Source organism: Pogona vitticeps, chromosome 5, assembly GCF_051106095.1.
Source record: "Pogona vitticeps strain Pit_001003342236 chromosome 5, PviZW2.1, whole genome shotgun sequence".
Lineage (NCBI taxonomy): Eukaryota > Metazoa > Chordata > Lepidosauria > Squamata > Agamidae > Pogona > Pogona vitticeps.
This window is the reverse complement of record NC_135787.1, coordinates 95,496,676-95,517,473: the sequence shown is the minus strand read 5'-3', so window position 1 is coordinate 95,517,473 and position 20,798 is coordinate 95,496,676. Positions and strand designations below refer to the sequence as shown.

At 43.0% G+C, this 20,798-nt stretch overlaps 2 protein-coding genes across 4 annotated transcripts in view; one reads left to right on the top strand and one right to left on the bottom strand.

Annotated features, from left to right (window-relative positions):
* The window catches only part of NOP14 (NOP14 nucleolar protein), a 36,322-nt gene extending 17,376 nt beyond the window's left edge, over nt 1-18,946 (bottom strand). Inside the window, exons 1-7 of the mRNA XM_073000997.2 lie at nt 18,552-18,946; nt 15,163-15,297; nt 11,435-11,576; nt 10,784-10,923; nt 10,017-10,154; nt 1,304-1,426; nt 103-234 (exon numbers count right to left, since the gene is read on the bottom strand). Of these exons, the coding sequence (XP_072857098.2) occupies nt 103-234; nt 1,304-1,426; nt 10,017-10,154; nt 10,784-10,923; nt 11,435-11,576; nt 15,163-15,297; nt 18,552-18,761 (1,020 nt within the window). The 5' untranslated portion in view covers nt 18,762-18,946. The remainder of the gene's footprint in view (nt 1-102; nt 235-1,303; nt 1,427-10,016; nt 10,155-10,783; nt 10,924-11,434; nt 11,577-15,162; nt 15,298-18,551) is intronic.
* A 979-nt stretch (nt 18,947-19,925) lies between these two features.
* HTT (huntingtin) overlaps nt 19,926-20,798 on the top strand; it is a 318,202-nt gene continuing 317,329 nt past the window's right edge. For all 3 annotated transcript variants that reach the window (XM_073000994.2, XM_073000995.2, XM_073000993.2), the window contains exon 1: nt 19,926-20,214. In XM_073000994.2, the coding sequence (XP_072857095.2) occupies nt 20,057-20,214 (158 nt within the window). In that variant the 5' untranslated portion in view covers nt 19,926-20,056. The remainder of the gene's footprint in view (nt 20,215-20,798) is intronic.

Genomic DNA, 20,798 nt, shown 5'->3' with positions numbered 1-20,798 from the left:
CCACCACGTCCCTCCAAACTATCTATACTTCTGAAAATCTTTGCGATTTGCCCCAGACTCTGCATGTGCCTTATTTCAGCTTCAGAAAGAAGAAAAAAGTACTTTGTAAGAAAGGAAATGTCTGTCATCTTTATCAAGGAGGAACCCATCTGCCAAATCATCAGCGGATATGTGCTTGCCACTCTTTTTGACTTCTGGTTCGTCTTTTCCATGCATTCGACGTATTCGGTCAGCCTGCAATATAAAATACATTCAGGACAACAGAATATGCCAACGTCTTAATTAAGTTTATTACTTCAACATATGGATAGATATATATTACATCACACATAACATTTATTAACCATTTGTCTATTACACTTATATCATGTTGTTACTCTAAATAAAGAAACAAACAAAGTGCTCCAATGGATTTCTCCCTCTCATTTAATCCACATAACAATCCTCTTATGCAGGTCAGAATGAAATGTAGTGAAAGTTCATATGTGTGGATTAGACCTGCTCCCCACCTGCACAGAGGAATAATATGCTTTAAGTTGCTGGTATACTAAATGAGACTCAGTGTTCATAAAATGTATTTTAAATAAAAGTGGTAGGTATTGTTGCACATAATGTACAATATATACCCAGGGCGTATATAATATCCATCTGTTTTATAGTTTGTACATCTAATGAAGATTTTAATAAGCTTTGTATAAGTAAAACCTAACAACTTTTAACCTGTTATAGGACTTTTGGTCTATTTTTAAATTCCTGAATATTTTCACAGAACTGACAATATGGTTTGATAACTTCTGTGTTATTGGGAACATTGCAACTTCCTAAACCTCAGAAATCAAATAATAATTTTGCTACTATTAGTTCTAAGATTCCTGGCAACTTAGGCACTGTCATCACTCTTAGTAAATGTCAGGTGGTTTTTCTTTGAACATATAGAAATCCAAAGTTGTCCTGCTTCAATTAGTTCAACCCAAGTTTCCAACCGAAACATCAAGTAATCTTCAAGAGGTCACTTCTGCTCACCTGTATTCTCAAGCTCATATCTAAATAATTCATAAAATTTATAAGGAGCAGAGAGCTGCACAGATTAGTTTATCTCCAGTGTTTTGTTACCCATCATGCCATGTTTTATGTCATGTTTTGGAACAAATGTGCTATACTCTATTCATTATATCACACTGGTGCTCTATCTGTGAAAACTGACAAATCTGTGTTCATTCTACAGAACAGAAATGTGATGCTAAAAATAACTATACAATACTGAATACTGAACATTTCTTATATACATAAACAGATATGATACCTCTAGTTGTTGAAGTCTCTCTTGTTCCTCTTTTGCCAACTCTTCTTCAGTTTTCATCCTATTAGAAGGCAGTACCTTCATCTCGAAGCCAAGCTCTCTGACAATTATATCATATTCATCGGGCTGCACAAAAGCAAAATAAACAATAAGCAACAAAAAAATTAATGATTTTGCTGACCAATATATTTGTCATTAAATTTAATGGATGCTTTAAGTGCACTGACACTTTTGGCAACTACTGTCTAGAATTGAAGTCTGGAGAAAGGTCGATTTTCCCTAATCATGCATAATTTCTTTTAAAAAAAGATGGACAAGCTCTCTTTTTTTTGTTATTCTCCATCAAGTCAGAACTAAGTTATAGATATTAATAAGATTGTCAAACAAAGTGAGGTATTTAAGGAGCAGTTTTACCACTGCCACTAAGACACTCACTGTTAGGCCCCATAGATATAATTCTGAATTGTTATTTCAAGTTTTGGTTTAGGTAATCCACCGGTTGCATCAATTATGCCACTGAACAAAACTAACAGAGTGAAATATATCTGATGACTGGAACTGTTCACCATACATGATTACATGTTATTCTGTCTTGAAATCAGAATATCATCCTACTAAACATTGTTAGAATGTTTTAATCCATTTCATTTGTGCACATATTTGCTTTATAATAACTAACAGCAAACATAAGTAAAACATTTGATATTATATTTTTCTGCTTTTTCTGTCAGAGGTTGTTTCCCTTTGTTCACACTGAGGCCTACAATAAAGTGCTTCACAACTTAGTAAGAGTTACAATACTTACTCAAACACTCATTTGTTTAATTTCCTTTCTTTTATTAATTAAGATAATTAATTAATACTTCTATCCTGCCTTTCTCCCCAAAAGGGACCCAAGGCAGCTTGTTAGTCTGTGGAACTTCTTGCCAAGGATGTCGTGATGGAATTTGGCCTTCGTCGTTTAGTCGTGTCCGACTCTTCGTGACCCCATGGACCAGAGCACGTCAGGCTCTCGTCTTCCACTGCCTCCCGAAGTTGTGTCAAATTCATGTTGGCTGCTTTGATGACACTGTCCAACCATCTCATCCTCTGTAGTCCCTTTCTCCCCTTGCCTTCACTCTTTCCCAACATCGGGGGCTTTTCCAGGGAGATTTCTCTTCTCATGAGATGGCCAAAGTATTGGAGCCTCAGCTTCAGCATCTGTCCTTCCAGTGAGCACTCAGGGTTGATTTCCTTCAGAACGGATAGGTTTGTTCTCCTTGCAGTCCAAGGGACTCTCAAGAGCCTCCTCCAGCAGCAAAATTCGAAAGCATCAATTCTTCGGCAGTCAGCTTTCTTTATGGCCCAGCTCTCACTTCCATACATCACTACAGGGAAAACCATAGCTTTGACTATGCGGACTTTTGTTGGCAAGGTGATGTCTCTGCTTTTTAAGATGCTGTCAAGGTTTGTCATTGCTTTCCTCCCAAGAAGCAAGCATCTTTTAATTTCATGGCTGCTATCTCCATCTGCAGTGATCATGGAGCCCAAAAAAGTAAAATCTGTCACTGCCTCCACATCTTCCCCTTCTATTTCCCAGGAGGTGATGGGACCAGTGGCCATGATCTTAGTGGAATTTGGCCTAGATGCCTTTAAAAGGGCATTGGACAGAGGGAAGGAAAAGTCCACCACAGGTTACAAGCCATGATGAAGGTGTATAACCTCCAGGCTGAAAAGGTACCTCAAAATGCCAGATGTAGGGGAGGCGTATCAGGAGACAGGTATCTAGTTGTCTCATGTGCTCCCAGAGGCATCTGGTGGGGCTACTGTGAGATATAGGAAGCTAAAGTAGATGGTCCCTTGGCCTGATCCAGTAGGGCTCTTCTTATGTTCTTAAAGTTCTTTGCCTGCTTGTGGAAGGATAGGAAAGATGGGGCCAGCCTGGCCTCATGTGGGAGGGAGTTCCAAAGTCTAGGAGCAGCAAAAGAGAAGGCCCTCTCCCATATCCCAACCAAGTGCACCTGTGAGGATGGTGAGACTTAGAGAAAGGCCTATCCTTAAGTCAAATCACCATTTCCCATAGGAATGAACTGAAAACCATTTAATCCGTTCCGCCCCCCCTCCCCCAAAAAACACACCAAAAATATAAAGACGAAACACTGCAAGCCCCTGGGGCCGCAAAAAACAAAACAAATCCAAAAATTTGCTGCGGAGGCTTCCTGGGCTTCCAAAGCACTGGCACCTGTCGTGGCAGTCGGGGAGGTGTTGGAAGCTCGGGTGGCTGAGCTTCCCTTTTCCTAACTGTTGGGGCAATGAAGCAGCCTCTTTGTCACCAATGGTTTGAATTTTCTGCCCTTTCCCCCTGCCTTTTTGTTTTCGTAGGTTGAAGCTCTGGCCGCAAGTAGGCTTCCTCTAGTAACTTTATAGTAGGTCTGAATCAGGGGATCATACAGCCATTCTTAGATTGGTCAAGACCACAGCATTTAGATGATAATTTACAGTCTAGCTTAGTAGATGAACTAGCTGATACTTTTCAATTAGTCACAAGTGAGGTGTTGGAGCAGGTAGCCCCCTCTGTTTGCCGAGAGAGAGCTGTTCGCCCTGCTCGGCCTTGGCTAACTCAGGAGCTTAAAAATGAACCATCCTCCCTTTGTTGGTTACAATGACAATGGAAGCATGCACCATCAGAGCATTCTCCTTGTCTTTTAAAATGAGCACTGGGAAGGTATTTTTTTAAATTTAAGCAGACCTTCTATCAGTCTACTATTACAGCTCAGTCACATAATCCAAGACAGTTATGTAATACCTTTAGGAATATACTGGCCCCAAGGTTGCCCAATACAACTGAAGATCATTCTCTATCTCCATCAGTTGACGTGCTAGCTGATTATTTTTTTTCAGAAAACTGAAAAAAATCTGTTCAACCTTTTTGACATTCTCTTCCACCTTGTCCTTCTCCCTCTTGATCCACAGGAGACCAGTTTGAGTTCTCCTGGGTATCAGAGGAGGAATTTTCTGCAATTCTGTCTGCTTCTCCATTAACCACTACACCTTGCAATCCCTTCCCCTTTTTTCTTTATTCCGTTATAGGTCCTTCCCTTCTGCCACTTTTGACTAGTATAGTGAATTGTTCATTTTCTACTGGCAAATTTCCAAGTTCTCTTAAGCATGCCTTTGTTCGTCCCCCTGTTGAAGAAACCTTCCCTCGAACCTTCTGTTTGTGCTAACTATCGACCTGTTTCTCTCCTTCCTTTTCTATCTTAACTTATATTGACTCCTTATTTAGCCTAATGCCATTGATCCATTTCAATCGGGATTTCGGGCTGGACATTCAAATGAGACTGTATTCGCTTGAGTCTTGAAGGATATCTTGTTGGCCAAGGCTCAACATCATTCATCGGTGTTGGTGCTGCTTGATTTGTCAGCAGCATTCAACACACTTGGCCATCAAATACTTTTGACGAGGTTGGCTTCTTTGGAAATCTCTGGAAGTACTACTCTTGGTTCTCTTCCTACCTGTCAAATTGTTCATTCTCAGTATCATTGGGTACTGAAAACCTCTCAACTGTTTCCTCTCACTGCTGGTGTTCCACAAAGTTCAGTGTTGGGCCCAATTCCTTTTTTTTTTATATGCGCTTTCCCTGGTCACCATAATTTCTGAACAGGGCTTTCACTATCGTATCTATGCAGATGATACCCAAGTATACCACTCTTACTCAGAGCTTAATAATAAAATCTGGACTTCTTTGACAGGTTGTTTGTCAAATGTTTCATTGTGGATTTCTTCTCACCACTTGAAATCGATTATGGACAAGACTGAAGTTCTGGTCTTTTACCCAGATCGTCCCGCTTGCCCTTTGACTGTTTCCTCTATTTCTCTCCAGGGCTGCTTGGTGACACCTGTCTCAGAGACTAGGGATCTTGGAGTTTTAGTGGATGATCGGCTGTCGCTTCGTTCATTTGTGAATGTGACAGCCAAGACAATTTCCATTTGGCTAATATTCGCCGTATTCGTCGCTTCCTGACTCCTGAGACTATGAAACTTCTTGTTCATGCCCTGCTGGTTTCATGCCTGGATTATTGTAATAGCTTGTTAGCTGGTCTCTCTTCTTCTGCAGTTTGTCCTCTCATCTTTGTGCAGAACAGCGCAGTACGAGTAGTTTTAAACCTACCGTGCTACTCCCACATTTCCCAGCAAAGCAAGGCATTGCACTGGTTACCCATCATATCAAGAACATATTATAAGGTACTTGTTTTGACATTTAAAGCATTATTTATTGATTTATTGATTTATTGATTTATTTATTAAATTTATACCCCGCCCCTCTAGACCATGTCTACTCGGGGCGGCTTACAACATAAAAATCAATATAAAATATACATAATCATTAAAAATACAATTACTATATTAATTAAGACAATTAATTTAAGAAAAAAATTACCAAGATGGGGTAGGATAAGGAAAGAAGAAATAAAAATACTTAGCTGACTGGAGGGAAGGCCTGCCTAAATAGCCAAGTTTTTAATTGTCTTTTAAAAACACCCAGCAAGGGTGGCAGCCGAATTTCTGTTGGGAGGGCGTTCCACAGCCGAGGGGCCACCGCTGAGAAGGCCCAGTTTCTAGTTTTTTCCTTCCGAGCCTCTCTCGGCGTCAGGCCCCTCAGCCGTCCCTGCTGGCTATGGCGGGTGATTCGGGTAGATCTGGGCGAGAGAAGATGATCTGCCAAATATTGAGGTCCCAAACCGTTTAGGGCTTTATAAGTGATCATTAGCACTTTGAAGTCGACGCGAAAACGGATGGGCAACCAGTGCAAAGCAGCCAGAGTCAGGGAGATGTGTTGGTGTTTTCTCACCCCACTAAGTAGCCTGGCTGCCGCATTCTGGACCATCTGGAATTTCCGCATCAGCCTCAAAGGCAGCCCCACGTAGAGTGTGTTACAATGGTCTAATCTTGAGATTACGAGCGCATGGACTACAGTAGTGAGGGCCCCCCGATCAAGATATGGACGCAGCTGGGCAATCCGCCATAGATGAAAATAGGCGGAGCGGACCATGGATGCCACCTGGGTTTCCATGGTAAGCGCCAGGTCCAGATGTACCCTCAAGCTGTGAACCTCATTCTTTGTGGCAAGGGTTATCCCCCCGAAAGAAAGGGAGTTACCTATACCACTGACGGAAGGACCACCCACTCTCAAGACCTCCATCTTGTACGGGTTCAGCCTCAACCCATTCGGCTGCATCCATTTCAGTACAGTCTCCAGGCAGCGCTGGAGGGACAGAACGGCATCTACTGAGGTAGATGAAAAGGAGATGTAGAGCTGTGTGTCATCAGCATACTGGTGACACGAGGCTCCACACCCCCTGATAACCCCACCTAGCAGCCTCATGTAGATGTTAAACAGCATTGGAGAGATGATCGACCCCTGTGGAACCCCACAATTGAGGCTCCACGGGGTCGAAACCCTCTCTCCAAGCTGTACTCTCTGGGGCTGGTCCTCCAAGAAGGAATGGAGCCAAGCAAGCGCTAGGCCACCTATTCCTAACTCAGAGAGCCTCCCCAGGAGGATACCGTGGTCAATGGTATCAAAGGCCGCTGAGATGTCAAGGAGGACCAACAAGGACATATTGCCCCCATCGGCCTCCCTCAACAGGTCATCCATCAGTGCGACCAGTGCCGTTTCCGTACCATAGCGCGGCCTGAAGCCCGATGGAATGGGTCCAGAGCATTGGTTTCATCCAAAAGCGCCTGGAGCTGATCTGCCACCACCCTCTCAACCACCTTGCTAAGGAAAGAAATGTTGACGACGGGCCTATAGTTTCCAATGTCGTCCATTGCCAAGTTTGTTTTCTTTCTAATGGGCCTAACGAGTGTCTCCTTGAGGGCAAGGGGAACCCATTAATTATTACAGTGGCCCATTCTGTTGTTACAGGCCTGGGCAAGGCTCGAGAGAAGAGGTGGAGACCCGACAGCGATCAAGCGCCTTGTCCACCAAATCTGGCGTCACAGGCTGAAAGGAATCGAGAATTACCGGGCAAGGCGGAGCGCTGGCCATCTCGGCTCGATCCATTGTATTTAAAAAAGGAGAAAGATCACGGCGGATGGCCTCCACTTTAGATTTAAGAAACGATGCAAATTGGTCATGTGAGATGCTAGCGGGAGGCCCTTCACCCAGACCAATTCCGGATAGATCGCAAACTATACGGAAGAGTTCCGTCTGCTGATTAGAAGCATCGCTTATCCGGTCAGCGAGGTAAGATCTTCTAGCAGCCTTTACTTTAGCCAGGTAACGGTTAGTTGCGATTCTGACAGCAATTTTATTGTAATCCGTCGGTTTCCTTCTCTACACGCACTCTAGCCATCTCCTTACTCGCTTCATTGCTCGTAGATCCTGGGTATACCAGGGTCCTGGCCGAGCTCTGCTCCTGAGAGGGCGTTTGGGTGCGATCGTGTCAACAGCCCTAGTAGCGACGGAGAACCAGCCATCCACCAGAGCTTCGACAGGAGCACCAGACAGTGCCGCTGGAACCCCTCTCATGGTATCCTGGTATCTCATAGGATCCAGTAACCATGGAAACTCATAGGATCCATTACATTTCTCTTGCCCTAATTATTTAGCGGAACTTGTGGGGTGGCATATTCCTCGCAGGAGGACTCGATCTGCGGATTCTGGTCTCTTACTAGTCCCTTGGACCAAGGTGACTAACTCCAGACTTAGCACATTTTTTCATCTGGTCCCAAAATTATGGAATTCCCTTCTGCAAGACCTTCGTGTAGAACCAGAGTTGGACAAATTCAAATGAATTAATAAAAACCTACTTGCGCAACTTGGAACAATAGGGGTTGACCATGGAAATAGGCAATTATTGGGACAGAATTACTGAAGTCTAATTATTATATAGTTACTATAGTTATTTTGATTGTTTATTGCCTTATTGAATGATAATTGCTTACTGTATGTTTTAATCATTGTAATTATGTCATGTTTGTATTTTAACTGTTTTTGACTATTGGAATGCACTCTGGTATAGAGTGCAGTATAAATAAATAAAAACTATAATTATAATTATTAATCACTTTTCTCCCAATGCAATCAAAGCCAAAACACTCAATGGCAGACAAATTCTAGGGTTGCATCAATGCCTCCCAAATATATTTTAACGCATGATTCAGCCCCCATGATTCAGTGTGAGAGATGCCAATTCCCTACCAAAACTCATGCATTTCTATTTCCAGATTTTGTAAATCCCAGCTCTGATAAACAAGATGGATGGTAGATGGTACCTTGTTTAAAAGGAAAATCATGTTCTCGGAGATTTCCAGGAGTCACAATTCTCCATTTGTGCCAAAAAACGGGACAGGGGGACAAATGAACTGAGAGGCCTACAATCTGTGTGATTCCCACTCTTGCTTACCATACTAGTAATATTTGCTCATGATGATAAACTGAAGTTTAGCATACTATATGCGAGAATGAATTACAGCAAGCAACAGGCTTGCATGCTTTTCTCTCTGTTTTCCTTTTCCTATCTAGCTGGGCTTCTGAAGCAAGCAATCTGGGATGTAGTTAACTCTGTCACACTCAATTGTGGTCAATACTAATAGGGTCAAATTCAAACTCATCATTTTCCAACTGTAGTTTCTGGCTTTTTGAAACTAACCACACCCTGTCTGGATTAACTATAAATGTATATTCCTCAACATCTCTTCCTGTCCACATGGGAAGAAGGGAATGTGTGAACTGGGACTTTCTATGACTCATGCACTCAACTGTGTGATTTAGTGAAAAATAAATTTAGCCTCTGGTTAAAATTCAATAGCCATTACAATAAAGAGGGAATGGCCAATAGGACTGGATAGGTGGGACTTGTCAGCCCTGGAAGACAGCCCATCTAGGAGAAGGAAAACTCCGATTTCAAACCTCCACTGCCTTGTGACTATATCCACTGATGGAAAAGGCTTCAGGAGTTAATCTCGAGGCAAAATCCGGAGCCAGAGTCCCGGAGACAGTTTGTGTCGTTCTGTCAACTCCTGCAATGTCGCTGGAACCAGTTGTATTGGCTCTTGCCTTTCCATTGGCCTATTTCAGTGATGTGGAGAGGGGGGATTTGCTGGTTGGGTAACAGCCTATCCTCCATATTATTTTACCCAGGCTTTGTGCCCTGGAGAAGACACTCCAGAAGAAGCAATTAGAAGGCAGTTGGTCATACCTCTGCCACAGCCAAATTGAAGTCTTTGCCTTAATCATGCTTACTGTGTTTCATAGGAACAACCTATGTGAGAGATCTCTTATTAACTGAATACTGTGAAAGTGTTATATCTCAGTTTGCTTTCAGCTAAAATATTGACTAAAATGTCCTGCCAAAGAACTTTCTACACCATCCTTTCAACACAAACTGCCAGGGTAGCCATGTTTCACATTTCCCAAGAGCTCCATTTTCAGGTACACAGCAAGCATTTGGGAAGTGGGATGTGCGGAAGTAAATTCCAGAATAAAAACACATCTGCTAGATGTTATACAAGTCAGTTAGACTGGGGGAGTGTGGCACCACAACATCTATGCCATCCTTGATGCACACCCACTCACAATGAATGATAATAAAGACCACCAGTAACTGGAAAAGAGAATTAGGTTAGTGTTAAAGGAGCTCAGATGGAAGCCTGAATAATTAACACACAGAAAACTAGAACATTATTTTGGAAAAGGCAGCACAGAACAAGGAGGTCAGAAACACATACCTTGGGCTTTTCCTCCATTTGATTTTGTGTCTGTGACTTGGACGTCTTATGGAACAAAAGCTCTTGAATTTCTTTCCATTCAGTATTAAGTTTTTCTGTAAGTTCTTCTGTATTCTCTCTCTGTGTCTGCCTCTCTCTCTGAGGAAAAAAATTACAATAAATGTGACAACTGAGTTACTATACAACAACCATCTAGCATATAGATCGCTCTCTGCTATATTATGAAAAAATGAAGTGACATACAGTGAAAAATTAAGACAGAAAGTCAAAACTGGATTTTTAAGATATGAAAATTATTTGAATTTGGTGTATACCACGTTCAATTTTTCTGCACCTGAATGCAAGACAACTGTCTAATTGAGGGTGGACAGGGCTCCTAGAGGTTTTGATCTATCGCTCCCATTAGCCATAACAAGCATAACTAAAGGTGAAGGGTTTGTGAAATTCCAGTTCATAATCATATGGAAAGCTATAACTGAAAAGCCTTGGTCAAGAAACACATTTGAATTTAAGTCTAGTGAGGATATAAAACAACACAAAAATGTTAATTCTCAGTGGCCATTCATGCATCTAAGCCATTATTTATAGGTTTTATTCATCAAGTGATATATATTGAACCAATTCCACACGAGGAGAAGCTTAAGGATTTCTTTAAATCACTGAGAACAGGTGAATTAAATGAAAAACGGGAAACTCATAAAAATTTGTAAACACGTGTATTTTGTCTGAAAAAAATTCAATTATCCTATCAGAAATTCTAAGTTTACCTTTTCCTGTTTGGATTTTGCAATCAGTTCTTCAATAAGCTCCTTCCTTGACTTTTTTTTATTCTCCTCATCTTGCTGTTCTATAGATGTTTTCTTACGAAGAAGGCCACCACCCCCAAAGTGAGTGGCAGTTAAGTCCGCTAAAAATGAAAAAAACTTCTTGTCAAGGAAATAGGCCAACTATGAAAAATAACCTTAGCTAACAGTTTCTATATTTGGTACAGAAGTCCAAAGATTTTCTTCTATACTTTAATTCTATTCATACATACGCAAAAGTAAGTAGCATTGGGTTCTTCAGATCCTATTGCCAGCTAAGTACACACACAACTAAAACCGTAATAGGAAACTGATGTATGGGAAGCCACAATTTATGCAAGGAGCACAACATTAAAAAAAAAAATGTAAACATCAGATTTAAATGCAATTTTACTTACTCTTTTCAATTTTAAAAATACTTATTTCTACACATAGCTAAAATTTATACACATAAAAAATGAAATAATACTTTTGTTGCTGTTTCTGTAACTATTGGTATTTACAGGTGTTTGCATCTCAGCATTCCCCCCTTTGAACTCAAATGGACACACACAGATCTACAATAAACCATAACCACTAAATGCATGCATTACATTGCACCTATTTGCCTCTTACCTGACAGTATTCCTCTTTCTTCAGTATCGCTATCACTATTGACAATATCGTCAAATTTTTCTATGTTTGCTAAAGAATGACCATAGTGGGTTAAGTCTTCCTCTTCATTGAGATTATATATGTCTTTTTTTTCATATTTTTTCTGCAACAAAACAAATGGAGAAATGCTTTTATGTGATCTTGGCAAGAATGCTAATAATTCTTACCTTCAGAGCTTCTACGATAAGAAATATTCATTTACTGTATTTGAAATTTACCCAACTTCGAAGTATTTAACCTGATACAGCCTTACTCTGATGGGTTGGTTTGGCAAGGGGCAGGAAATTGATGGAGCTTGGCTGCATAATAAAGTTGTAAAACCTCCAATAAATGTTTTGAAAACCACAGCTTTGGATAGGTACCGGTTGTACAGCTGTATGAACATGTTTCAGTTATAGAGTGAAACCAAGCAACGCTTACACTCACAGCCTCAATATACTACAGTATTATTTAATTATTTAAAGCACTAACATTTTGGCCACTAAACTCCTATGGCCTGTAGTATCCTCAGTTCTTGTCCAGAATCACCTATTTAATTGCCAAGTTTTGACTTCTAACATATAAAATAAATTAAAAACCCGTCACATGCATACCATTCTGTGGAGAAAGAGGAATGTTCTTTTTTTGCCAGATCCCTTAAATATCAGTCATTTGAGCTCTACAATCAGGTCTGAAAATAACTTGACATTGACACACATTTGTTATTTTGGCTATTTACCAAAATAAATTCAAGTTACAATTAAATAATGAATGGGCTTTAAGTGTAGTCTCTCACCTTAAATGTGAGGGTATTCACATCCAAATTGGAAGAAGGGTTTAAGAATTACAGTACAGTTATTTAATATGTAGCTGTCTCTTTTTCAAGGGACCAAAAGTAATTGGACAATTGACTTAAAAAGCTATTTCATAGACAAGTGTGGATTATTCCTTCATTATTTCACAATCAATAAAGCAAGTAAAAGGTCTGGAGTTGATTCCAGGTGTAGCAATCACATTTGGAAGCTATTGCTGTAAACCCACAACATACGTTCAAAGGAACTCTCTATGCTATCCTTAAACTGAAAAAGAAAAGAAAAAAAGAAATCCATTAGATAGCACGAGCATTGGAAGTGGTCAAATCAACAGTTTGGAACATTCTGGAAAAAAAGAGAATGCACTGGTGAACTTTTCAACGCAAAAAGGCCTGGATGTCCACGGAAGACAACAGTGGCAGATAAACATAGGATCCTTTCCATGGAATAGAAAAACCCCTTCACAACATCCAGCCAAATGAAGAACACTCTCCAGAATGTAGACATATTATCAGAGTCTACCACAAAGAGAAGACTTCACAAGAGAAAATAGAGGGGTCACCACAAGGTGCAAATCATTCATAAGCTTCATGTGTTCCAGACTTCAAGCAGTCATTGCCTGCAAAGGATTCTTGATAACGCATTACAAATAAACATTTTATTTATGATGGTGTTAATTTGTCCAATTATATTTGAGCCCCTGAAATAAGGGGACTATGTGTGAAAATGGTAGCAATTCCTAAACGTTTCGTACAATATTTTTGTTTAAACCCTTGAATTAAAGATGAAAGTGTGCATTTCAATCCTCAGTTGTTTCATTTCAAATCCACTGTGGAGGCATACAGAGTCAGAATTATGAAAATTGTGTCAGTGTCTAATTACGGTATTTCTGGACCTAACTATTTCATTAGCAGTAGGAAACCCCCCCCCTCCCAATCTAGCTATGTCAGACCATTTCTGGGGAGAGTTTCCTACATTCCACACATAAGCAAGACCAGAGTCAGAAGTGGTTAGGATGAAGTATGTGACTCTTCAGTTCCCAAGGAAAAGAGGATACTGCACCCAGACATTCTTTTTTCCAAACTAGGTCAATGTCGCCTCCATCAGTTTTGCTGTTGGGAAGAGGGCAAGACTGAACAAAGAAAACAGTAACTTGGATATGATTTGCTGAGCAGTTTATAGGTGAGGACAGTCAGGAGATCTAGGCTAAGGCTCGCTTTTTAAACCATAGGCTGGCGGTTCCCTGTGCCAGTACGAACTGTATTAACAGAGAAATACTTACCAGTCCTCCAATCCCCCATCAGGTTAGACCGGTAATGGCTGCCATTGTACCCCTCCACTGGACCACTGCACCAGCAGAGGGACGTGCCAAAATCCAGGACTGGAGGATGGGTATGTATTTCTCGATGGCGGACTTATGGCTAGCGTGCCCACAGAGAGGGCTCTGAGTGCCAGTTGTGGCCCAAATGCCATAGGTTTGCCATCAATGCTCTAGTATCTGGTTCTGGTAATAAATGCGAAAACAGTATTTTTCTGGATGTTTTTCTTTTAATATTTTTAGACCATGGAAAAGGGAATCAGTAGATACTGATCCACAGATATGGGGTTTCCACTGTATACAAGTCTAGACATGAAAAATCAGTACTTAATGCTATAGGTTTGTTCCTTACATTTTATAATGGTAAAAACAAACATAACCAAGTCTTAATGGTTTATAATAATACGTTTTGGATGACAGCCTCCAGAAGTCTGTAGGAATTCTCCCAGCCAGAATTTTGGGGGCTTTAACCAAAAATTACTCTCAGGTGATCTAAACTGTTTACATCTGAGGAATAAAAGCACCACTGAACATGATGAATATTCATGAAGAAAGAGGAAGTGGCTGGGCAGGGCAAACTCTGTGGGAGTTGCAAGGCAGTAGAGATCTGGTAGCTTCCTAAGAGGCACCTGTACAGAGCACATAGGGCGGGGAAACTACCAGACCTTCATTGACTTGGAGCTCCCACAGAACTTAGCCCTGCCTAAGCATGTTTCATTGTGTCAGATGAAAAATGTATTATTCAGATGAAAGCAATTCAAAACACCTGAGAGGACTTTGATTTTTTTGGCTAAAGCCCCTCCCTCCTGAATTCTGGAGGAATTCCTGCAGACCTCTGGGGAGTATACTCCAAAAAATACACAAGTTCCATGCCTATTCAGCAGGACTCACTACCAAGGAAATATGCACAGAAGTAAAATTCAAATTAGTGAGGAAGATAGGAGACTAGAAAGTTGCTTGAACAGAACTTATATCGGGAACAGTGCTAAATATATTTCAGTTTCCAAACATGTAGCCTAAACATGAATTCAGATGTCAACTAAGAAAACAGGACCAGCAGAAAAAGATACTTATCTGCCCCAGACAAATCAGTAAATCAGGGGTCCCCAACCCTGGTCTGCGGCCCGTGTCAGTCCGTGGCCTGAGCTGGACTGGGCCATGAAGAAAGATCTCCCCCACACACCCTGCACACAGTTTCCCCGCACAGCCCTTTTGCGCATATGTGCGAACACCCCCACCCCTTCAAACATACACACGAGTGTGCGCACAGCCACACAAGTGCCTCCTGCTCCCTTGTGCATGTGCATGAGCATGGGGGGTACCCTGCCTTCCCCAACCGGTCCACGGTGTTAAAAAGGTTGGGGACCACTGCAGTACTGTAATGATATCTTCCCTCCTTCTTAAAAATCTAAGTAGACTATAAAGCAAGCTTTCACCTGAGGCAGAAAATTGCAGAAGTACTCATCCCTTCACTGGGCAACAGAGTAATAATACATAAAACAACTAAGTTTGCTGCCTTTCCTTGACAATTAAAATCATTTGCTGGAAACCATGACATATGTGCCTTTCTTAAACATTACCTGTTGTTCCAAGGCAAACCTCTTCATCATTTTTTCCTCTGGACTTATTTTGGTATCATATTCACCAAAACGTTTATCTTTAAATACATTGGATTTTTCCTTTTCTTTGTATTCTTTTAGCAAAGTTTGAGTACGCTGAAAAGTGGAACACAAACCTGATTAGCATAATCATACTGAAACAGAACATCAGAAAGGCATGTCTAAATACATTGCAATCTACCCAAAGGCAAGAGTGGGTGATACTTATACTAGACCACTAAAAATTCCCCACAAACATAAATTAACTTTCAGCCCTGTATAGGTCTTCATCAAGCTGAGCACTATACAGCTGTGGATGGTGCAGTATCTAAAAGTTTCAAAAATCATAGTCAGGTATGTGTAATAGGTTCTTTTGTTAAAAATAAGTTTTTAAAAAATTCAAGGAAAATTACAAAAGTACCAGGCATAATTTTCTAGGATGCATACAGTATCACAGCACTAGTGATCTCTCCAAGACAGGACAGAACAGAATACAGCTTTTGTCGCCTCGTTGTTTTTTTTTTTATAAAGACAGGACTCTGCCATCTAATTGGAAGGTGTATTGCAAGTGGTGCTGTCTCTGTGAAGCTACCACTAGTCTGAGCAGGCAAAAGATAAGAAGTACTATGTCAAGTTTTATAGCTTACCTGGATAGTATCTTGATAAGCATATGATGGAGAAGATCAAAGCATAAAGAAGTATATAATGGATAAGGTCAAAGCTATAGTGGTATTTGAGTATAATTTTCAAACATTCAACGAACGTACCCTCTAAATTTCAGCCTCACTCTGCCTCTCTCTCTCGCCCCTGCATGTGTGAGCAACTCCACCCCTTCGTGCACTGATCATTCCGTGGAGAAGGAAGAGAGTTGCACAGAGGGAAGTAGAGTCATGGGTGTGTGCATGCACACCCAGCTTAGTGGGAACCTTGCAGTCAACATATAACACAATCATGCATTTTTCTCATTCATGTACACATGATTTTTCACTCCGCTCATTACATTATAAGTGGATGCCTAAATCTAGGGGAAAATCTTCAAAACTTGCAGATCTGACCACTTTAACGTAGATCACAACATGTATCACAAACTCCAACAAAATGTTAGACAAACACAGAGCACTGAAAACAACAACAAAGATTAAGACAGAGAAAACACAGAAAACAAGCACAGTATAGTAGCCCTTAAGAATATACCCAACATTTTCTGGTGCCGCAGCATGGATGCTGGGTCCAATCCCCTCCTGTGGAGGATTACTGAATTTTGAATCTGATCTTATCACCTGACGTTCTCTTCCCTTTCACCTGGGAAATACGATCACTGATCATTCCAAGGCTTCATATTTCACTTCTCCCAACTCTTTTCCTGGGAGATCTGGGAATTAACCTCCTAGCTTCAGGTTTTGGAAAGTCCCTCAATAGCTCCTGTGTTTCACTCTCTCATATTCATGCAAACTCTCCAGCTCTCTCTTCCACCTCCACATGTCTAGTCCCCAACTGTCGCTCTCCCTCCTTACTTATACCCTCTTCCCACACTGATAGTTGCCGCTCCTCTACCCAGCATATTTCAAACTCCTCCTTTCTTTCGGCTCTCATCCCCTCCTCCATCATGTCCTCCCTTGGGTCCGATTCCAATCCAACACTTTCTGGTCTCATTCCTCCCACTTTGCCCTCTGTCTTGCAAGACGGCACACTCTCCTTCAGACCTCCTTCACAAGCCTTTAATTCTTTCCTAAAAGGTAAAGGTTCCCCTTGACAATATCTGTCCAGTCGTGTTCGACTCTAGGGAGCGGTGCTCATCCCCGTTTCCAAGCCATAGAGACAGCATTTGTCCGAAGACAATCTTCCGTGGTCACATGGCCAGTGCGACTTAGACATGGAACGCTGTTGCCTTCCCACCGAGGTGGTCCCTATTAATCTACTTGCATTTGCATGCTTTCGAACCGCTAGACTGGCAGGAGCTGGGACAAGTGACGGGTGCTCACTCCATCACGTGGATTCGGTCTTACAGCTGCAGATCTATAGACCTTACAGCACAGAGGCTTCTGCGGTTTAACCCGCAGTGCCACCACGTCCCTTAATTCTTTCCTAGTTACTTTAAATCTCTGTAATTGTCCTTTTCTTGCTGCAATGTGTTATCAAGATGCAAGAAGTGGTTTTACCAGTGTTACCCCCAGCAAATTTCCAGGGCTGAGCAGGGGCTTGAAAACAGGTGTCCAGAGTCATACTAACATTCTATCCACTACTACAGTGGTGCCCCACTTGACGACGACTTTAAATGATGTTTCTATGGGTTTTTTTCGCTTTACGATGAATAGTTCCCTGCTTCAGGAACCGTTTTTTCACTAGACGACGATTAGAAACAGCTGATCAGTGGTTCGCAAAATGGTTCCCCACTGTTTTCCGGACTGACTGTTCGCAAGACAGGGATCCCAAAATGGCCGCCCTATGGATGATCTTCGCTGGACGATCAGGTATTTCCCCCATTGGAATGCATTGACCAGTTTTCAATGCATTCCAATGGAGTTTTTTTCACTTGACGATGATTTCGCTTAACAGTGATTTGAACGGAATGCATTATCGTAGTCAAGCGGGGCACCACTGTACACCACTCTGCCTCTTGTAACTGCCCATAAGCATGGCTTTATATCTGCTCATATTCCACTCCTAGACTCTACTGTTTAGGCAACACAAAAAAGGCTTCAGTCTTCTTTGTATTAGAAGCAGGATGAATAAAAGAAGCAATTAATAAATATATCACATAATTTTTGCCCAATAACAGGCAACATCAAGAGCAGCCAGTAAGCCAGCATCAAATCCTCCATAGGATATGTTGAGAGGCAGAGAACACACTGGCATAAGTGGGAAATTGTCTGTTCCCTACAGTTGCAATGAACTCTGTAGATGCAAAAGTCACATTTTCTTAGGTTCTCTTCAGTTCTGCCAAGTTCCATTTTAGGTACATTCACAACAGAAAACAAAAGTAGCCGTGCTACTGGTAAGAGAAACGTATATTGGATCAAACCCTTTTCTGAGACAATTCATTAAAGAGAATGCGTGTCAATCATTTCAGTGATCTAGAGGCAGGCTAAAAACACTGCTAAAACAGGTCAGATGTTTAGAAAAATAAGAGAGTAGTGGAGACATGTCTTTCTTGTCTCATACGCTGGTTTTTACAAGGATTAGACATTTGATTTTAGAGTGAAAGAAAAGCCGAGACGGATGGAGTTGACTTATCCAGGGCACACTATCGCCACCACCGTTCATGAATCGGAGTGCAACTAAAGGGTACATTATATTTTTGGGAAAGCAGTTTATACACGCTCGGATAAAAGGTACCCAGATTACCTCCCCCCCCCCCTCCGGTCACTCACCTTCTTGTGCGCTTTAGAGCGCATAACTCCTGGCAACCCTACATCGTGCTTCGTTTTCCTGCCTAAGATGTGGAACTTCTGCCTGTTCACCTTCACCTCAAAGGGGTTGCTCCGCACGGAAGCGGCGGCGGCGGCGGCGGCGGGGACCGGAGCTTTGCTGGGGGCCGCGGCGGCGGCCGCATGCTTCCTTCGCTTAGCGACTTTAACCATGACGTTGGAAGTAGCTCCCTGAGCGCGGCCCCACCGAGTGACCCACCGAGAGAGGTCCTCTCTGCCTCCCCCCACCCTCTGACCCACGCGCCTGCCCCGCAGCCACGAGACTTCCCCGCGCCGGCCTTCACAGGCGCTCCTCGTTACGAGCGTGAGCGACCTCCTCCCCCCTTTCCGCTCTTGCTGGGAGGTTTCCCTTCCGGGTGGAGGAGAAACCCATGAATCACAATCCCATTGGCTGGGAACGAGGAGAGGCCGCATATAGAGGCCTTTTCTGCTTCACGTGCCGAAATAATTTGGCTGACTGGAAACCGTGCGCGTTATTTGCATGAATGGGGGAATCGTTTACCTCCAATACAGATTTCCACATCTGGTAAAGAAGCTGCTTCGGGCGGTCCAAGCAGCTTGTATTTGCGCTTCCTCTCTTGGAGAAATGAGTAAAAATGCCACTGAGAATTGAATTGTCACTTATTCCCCCCCCCCCCGAACAAAATGAGCTGTTTGGTCGAGCGCTGCACGCTGGGAATGGGTGGTTTTTATCAATCCAGGGAGTGGGCTGATTTAACGTTTCCCCTCCCAACAAGTACACCTTTGGGGGAAATGAGTTACGACTCCATTGAAACTCCAATAGTTTAAGTGGATTGTTATTGAACAACAGAGAAACTGTCGCTTTCTCATAGACCAACTGCTGCATGAGGACTGCTGGACAGACTGCGACGAAAGGGGAAGAGAAAAGGCACAGAGAGAGAGAGAGAGACGTTGCGTGCCACGGCCATCTCAGCTCTTGGCACTGCAGGCTCCCTCTCCCATTTGTTGTGTGTGGGAACTCGCCCCCTCCCCCGCAAGTCTGCGCTCCTGAATGAATATGCGCTTAAAGAAGGGAAGTGGGGTGAGCGCCCTCCTCTTCTTTGTTACGGCCCCTCTCTCACGCTCCCGTTTCGGCAGAAGCCTCGGCCGCCGCCGGAATCGCCGAGGGAAGGAAGCGGGGCAGAGAAATTCCGCCGGTGACGTTGCTGGGGGAATGACGGGAGGTTTTCAAGATGGCGGCCGTGTGTTGGTGGCGGATTGGGAGCGACGCCCCGCTTTAAGTCCTTTGCGCTTCGTTGCGCTAAGGGGGGGGGGGTTGACCGCGCTCGCTCGCGCGTTTGTGTGTGTCTGTGTGCACTCTCTCTCTCTCTCTCTCTCTCTCTTTCGAGCGGTGGTGGTGCTGTCGCCGCCGCCCTTGAGAGGGCGAGGTTGGCAGTAGCCGCTGGCGAAAGCGCCCCCGCCCCGTGTCCTCGCGCGTGGAGGTGGCCATGGCCACCATGGAGAAGCTGATGAAGGCCTTCGAGTCCCTCCGTTCTTTCCAGCAGCAACAAAGCCCCGCGACAGTCGCAGCGCCAACAGGGACCGTCGCGGCCGTGTCTTCAGCCGCGGTGGCGGCCGCCGTCCCGGAAGAGCCGCCTCAAAGACCGTGAGTCGGCTTGGGGGGGGGGGAGGGAGGGGGAACGAGACGAATGGGGGTGTCGGGGGTGCCCAGCTAGGGGGAGACGCGGCATGTGTGTGGGATTCCCCCCCCTTCAATACCGAGCGTTTTTCTTCTTGGTGTTTCTTGTTCCAGAGAAGTGTGGGCCTTGAAAGAATTAAGTTGTTCAGTACTTGAGGTAGTTAGAAGGCCCATAGGAGCCCGCTTGACAGGTTCATGCCTGTAATGCTTGTAGCTGCAGTTATTTAACCTCACATAGTGGTATATGAGGCCCCGCCTGACGTAAGTGGAACTTGATTTGGGTAAACTAACTTCTTACAACACTGTAAAATCCTTTAAAGTGGTTGGCTGGGGGAAACGAAAGTACAGTGGGGTCTCGACTTAAGTAATTATTCCGTATTGGAAGGCAGTCTGCAGGTCGAAAAGTTCGTAGGTCGAATGTGCATTTCCCATAGAAATGCATTGAAAACCATTTAATCCGTATCTGCTCTTTCCCGTCCATAGAAACTAATGGGAAGCTGCTATTCTGCCGTCTACCACTAGATGGGGATATATTTTTACAGTTTTTTTTT